Here is a 6071-nt window from a genome sequence, read left to right as displayed (position 1 = left end):
CAATGAACTTTTGTGATTTGTCCGACTTGACCAATTATGTTTTTTTCTTGCTCATAAGGTCATCTAACTTTTACTTTACATGTCAATTTGGTCATTATCGTTAGTTTTTAACTATTCCTCCATTAACTAGTTATCAAAATTACATGAATGACCCCTATGGATTAAATTTCTTTCGTAATTGGTCGTTATCAGCCATGTTTTAAATCACTCGACTAAAACTACCACAATCCTGAAACCCTAGAGTTTCAGGATTGTAGTAGTTTTAGTCGAGTGATTTAAAACATGGCTGATAACGACCAATTACGAAAGCAATTTAACTATAGGGGCCATTCGTGTAATTTTGATAACTAGTTAACAGAATAATTGTTAAAAACTAACGATAATGACCAAATTGACATGTAAAGTAAAAATTAGATGACCTTATGAGTAAGAAAAAAACATAATTGGCTAAGTTGGACAAATCACAAAAGTTCATTATGCTACAGTGACATTATCCTAAAAAAATACTACACAACATGTAACCATAAAATATAATTAAAATCTTAAAATTCAATATGGGAGCAATGAAATGTGTATGAGTGTCTTCAAAACAGTGGGAAGTAGAGGGAAAGAAAGACCTTTAGGTTAAAAAATTAAAAACTAAATAAGAATGATGGCACACATACCTTGAAACTAGTAAGTAAAGTGAACAAAAGGACGAACATATCTATACTTACAGGTGGATAGTAATCTTCTGTAAACAACTTTCACAACAAAACGAATTTTCATTCCACAAACTCTTGTAAAACTTTTATTCTAGGTAATCAGTGATCTGTAAGGGAAGAAGTCAAATATTTTTTGAGTGTCTTTTCAAGACGTGAATTTTTTTATTATTATTATTGAGCGTGGAACAGTTAATTTTTTGTTAACTTTAAATATAATGATTTAATTATGTGATTTATTTTTTAAGGAACTTGAGGTTCGATATTATGCATATCATGCCTAGCACAATGTATATCCTTGATTTTTATTTATTATTATTCTTTTTTTGTGAGTGAGGCCCCATCTACCGATGGGCTATTCTAATATTAGTCATGATTTGACATACTGTTATGGACAATTTTGTCCTCCGGATCTTCCTTTAAATAATCACTCCAACAACTGGATGTGGATGGAGTGTCAAAAATGGCAACCACCGGAGATGAGGAGAAGCATTTTGTTCTGGTACACGGAGCATGCCATGGAGCATGGTGTTGGTTCAAGCTCAAACCTCTTCTTGAAGCTGCCGGCCACCGCGTCTCCGCCTTTGATCTCTCAGCCTCCGGCACAAACACCAAAGTAATACAAGACGTGGCTACACTTGCTGATTACAGTTTGCCGTTACTGGAATTCATGGCCACCATTCCGCCGGAGAAGAAGGTGGTGCTCGTCGGACATAGCCTTGGTGGTATGAACTTGGCTCTCGCCATGGAGAAGTTCCCGGAAAAGATCTCTATCGCAGTCTTCCTCTCTGCTTTCATGCCGGATACTGGACATACGCCTTCCTATGTTTTAGACCAGGTAAAAAAAAATATTTTTAATTGTTTTAAAATAAATAAATTATCTTTTTTTAATTGAGATTTTAATCTAATTTTATTTTTTTATTTTTTTTAATTGTTCTTAATATTATTATTAGCATTAGCCTTTTGTTTTATTTTTCTCCGTATCAAGTTGTACCAGTGCATTAACATATACTGATATATGTGGATATTTATCAACAAATTTTAGTTAAAAAGATTATATTTCCATAATTTAAAAAATATAGATCGTATGCGACACCATATAAGGAAACAAGTGACCTAGAAATGAATTGTTCAAGAATGTGATTGACGTAATATTTTGTCGATTTAATAATTAATCAAATACTTTTAAAATAACATCATAATGTTAACGTTTTTGTGTAAATATTAATTACTTTGGTCTATGAAATTTATACGTTTTCTTTCTTGATGTTTTGATATATATGTTTGAATACCAAGTTGTATGATTATTTCGTTTAGTCTGCACGTCATGTCATATATATATATATATATATATATATATATATATATATATATATATATATATATATATATATATATATATATATATATATATATATATACTAGGTGTAACACCCATTATTACATGGGTTCATTTTAAAGAAAAACATATAAAATTTTAAACATTTGAGAAATTTAAATTTATAAGAAAAAAAATAAAAAAATATTGAATTATTAAAATTAAATTGTTTGTTTTTCTTTTAAATTAAACAAATAATTTAGATCTACCTTAATAAATAAGAATGATTTTGTCACATGTCCTTCTCTTAATTATTTTGTCACATGTCCTTCTCTTAATTAATTTGTCACATGTCATTTTGAAACATAACTTGTTTCGGTAAAAAGTAAGATCCAGTGATCCACATAAACATAAATAACAGGTTATCATGTTAATTCTTAAAAATTTGTGGTTAATTTCGTACGTCATATTTTCAAGGATATTAACCATACATAGTTATCAACACAAAGCAATAATTGGGGCATGACTAATATAGTAAACGTTTAACATTTTCAAATAGTCCATGAATAGTAAAATCTACTAAAGTAGTTGTGGTGGACTCGTGGGGCCTAAAAACTATATCCACAAGACTTCAAATTAATTGCTGGTTTGAATTCAAACAATCAAAATTGTCGATACAAACATTATTTTTTCCATTAGGGAGTTAAAGCCTGACCATAAATTTCAATAATTTGTATTAAATGTGGTAATTCATTAATATTTTAAGTTGTAATATCATAAGCCAATATTTGTAAATTATTCTAAAACAAATTCTATCCTTATAATAACCAAGTTGAGAAGAAAATTTTAAGATCATATGACCGAATGTAAGATATTACAAAAAAGAAAATATACATATAGCTTTGAGCTCATGTATCCCTAAATGATTAAAACCACCTGATATAAAAAAACTTAAATATTAAATAACATTACATAGAAATGAAATGCGCATTAACAAATATATACTTCGATCATTTATCGTTTAAATTGTATTTACAATTATAATTTCTATTAAATTTTCATGCATTATATCTTAAAATTTATTTTTGTTACTGAATATACACAGTATAACGAAAGCACGCCGCCAGAAGCTTGGTTAGACACACAATTCTTGCCCTACAATAATGAAAATGAGTCTGAAACATCGATGTTTTTTGGTCCTGAGTTTCTATCATTGAAACTCTATCAACGTTGCTCCAATGAGGTAATAATTGTCATTTTCAAAAATAATAATTATCTTTGGATTAATGATAAAACTATATTGTTACCTATAGGATCTTGAATTAGGAAAAATATTGGTAAGGCCTGGATCTTTATTTCTAAAAGATCTAGCCGCAACAGAACAATTTACAAAAGGAAAATATGGCTCTGTAAAACGAGCATATATCATTTGTGATGAAGATAAAGCAATCAAAGAAGAGTTCCAACGTTGGATGATCGAAATCAATCCGGTAATTATGGTGAAAAAGTTGAATTGTGTGGATCATATGCCAATGTTGTGCGACCCGAAGCAACTTAGTGTTTGCCTCCTCGACATAGCACATGAATATGCATAGCCATGTCGTTCATATTTAAATAATTTTCTGAAAAGATTTTGATTGAAAATAAAGTTTAATCTTAATGTATAGTTGATTATGTGTGGAAATGTTAAGTTGAATTTACTTTCGGTATGATTTCACGATTTTGAAGCACTTGAAAATGATTGGTCATTAAACAACTCTCATACAATTTAAACGATTAAATAACTATCATTTAATTATAAGATGTGACTTTTACCGATAAGGGGAAAAACATTTCACCACTCCACAAGTTTTATTACCCCCCCCCCCCCCCCCCCTCTCCGTCGTGAAAGCAACTAAATTGTATAGAATTACCAAAACTATATATATATATATATATATATATATATATATATATATATATATATATATATATATATATATATATATATATGCTAAAGTGAATATACCTAACAACCTTATATAAACTTAGATACCTAACATCATCATACTGCGTAATTTTCCATTATATTTTCATGGCAATCGACCAAGGTTCTTAAACTTCATCCCTAAACTTGATTTACTTCAAAAAAAAATTGGAAATTCACTATTATATTCCTCCTACATCATTTCATTTGTAGCAGTAGTATATGAAGCCCATCATGAGGTATTCGACAGAAAAACGTGATGTAAAAAGAAGATAATATTGAAAGTCCAAAGATTTTGGATGTGATCAAGTTACAAGGTTGAAGTTTAATAACTTTAGGGCAATTGCAATTTAAATATGACACAAACCGATGTAGTATTATGGAGTTAGGTACCTAAGCTTATATAAGGTTGTTAGGTATATTTACTTTACCCATATATATATATATATATATATATATATATATATATATATATATATATATATATATATATATATCCCGTGACAACTACGGTTAGAAAATTAATTAAACTTTCATCGTAAAAACTCAAAATTATTAATCAATTATTTCAAATAAATTATTTTAAATAAATTATTAATTAAGAGATATTTTTTAGTTATATAAAATTATAATCGTTCATTTAAGTAAATACATAAATTATATCACCTTATAATATATATATATATATATATATATATATATATATATATATATATATATATATATATATTATTTTTATTCTAATGTTATTAATTTAATATAATTACAGTGTGAAATTAAAAACTTAAAATTTAAAATTAAGAATCAGTTATTAATTTAAAATATTTAGAGTGAGAAATTTAAAATTTAAAATGAAGAATTAATAGGTTGATATGTAACATATAATATTAATGAGAATTTCTAATATTGTGACACTTGTCAATATGAGAATAAATTTATTCATTTATATATATATATATATATATATATATATATATATATATGTGTGTGTGTGTGTGTGTGTATATATATATATATATACATATATATATATATATATATAGAGAGAGAGAGAGAGAGCTAGGTTCAAATGCGGATGAACATCTATTATGCGGACGTGTGGCCAGTGTTATTCTATAAGAATGACAAAGAAAATATGTTGTTTGATAATATGAATAGGTTCAATCTTACATAACTATTTTCATTATCACACATTCTCACAAATTAAATCGTCTATAGGGTTATTATAGACTTTTTATTATCATTCTCATTCTGTCAGAATATTTATTGAGTCGTATTCTGTCAGAATGAAAATGAGTGAAAAATGATTGGTGAGAACAAAAAGGAATAAAAATTAGTAAGAATGCATGAAAACGACGATATTTTTGTAAGGTTGAACGTATTCGCATTACTAAACAACTTATTCTCTTAGTAATTTTCATAGATCGCATTGTCCACACGTCCGCACAATAATTGTTCATCCACATTATAACATAACCCTATATATATATATATATATATATATATATATATATATATATATATATATTAGTTTATTTGAGATCATGTTAATTTTAAGAGATATAAAGATGCCATCATAGTGACTCATCTTAAAGATCAACACATATAAAAGAGAATTATAAAATAAAAAAGTGAACCATATATAACAACATGTCGGGTCCAATCAACCATTGGGTTGGAATATTCCAGGCCTAGTCATCCTTCGGGTCTAATCAAGCTCATGATGGAATACCATAGGTGGAATGCCAATATATAATAGGTCCACTCAATCATCGGATTGGAATACCTTCAAGCCCTTAGTACGAGTCTGGCATGCCAACCGGTGCTCAGCTCGTATCTGGAATGCTCATGAGCCCTCACTATGAGTCTGGTATGCCAACTGGCCCTCAACTCATATCTAAAATGCTCCGGGTTTGTTGGCTACAGCACAAAGCAGTACAACCTCAACCCACCATAATATGTCGACAGGTAACAGATAACAAACATATACAGATGTAACGCCTGTAGATCCGGGCTAGTCAATTTATAGACGATAAGTGTCAAAAATGACTTTTTGATAGAAGATTGTTTAGAATGAATAATCTTA

The 6071-nt window shown here is 28.4% G+C and overlaps 1 protein-coding gene across 1 annotated transcript; it reads left to right on the top strand.

Moving 5' to 3' along the window:
• The first annotated feature begins 1135 nt into the window (after nucleotides 1-1135).
• On the top strand, nucleotides 1136-3731 carry LOC145093244 (salicylic acid-binding protein 2-like). The gene is made up of 3 exons (XM_079031327.1): nucleotides 1136-1539; nucleotides 3125-3262; nucleotides 3333-3731. Exons 1-3 carry the CDS (start codon nucleotides 1165-1167, stop codon nucleotides 3612-3614), a joined length of 795 nt encoding a protein of 264 aa, XP_078887453.1. The 5' UTR covers nucleotides 1136-1164; the 3' UTR covers nucleotides 3615-3731.
• Nucleotides 3732-6071: the final 2340 nt, after the last annotated feature.

This window comes from Lactuca serriola, chromosome 3 (genome assembly GCF_051521515.1).
Source record: "Lactuca serriola cultivar US96UC23 chromosome 3, Lser_US96UC23_V15, whole genome shotgun sequence".
In the NCBI taxonomy this organism is placed as follows: Eukaryota; Viridiplantae; Streptophyta; class Magnoliopsida; order Asterales; family Asteraceae; genus Lactuca; species Lactuca serriola.
The sequence above is the reverse complement of the archived record's forward strand: the minus strand, read 5'-3'. Positions and strand labels throughout refer to the sequence as shown.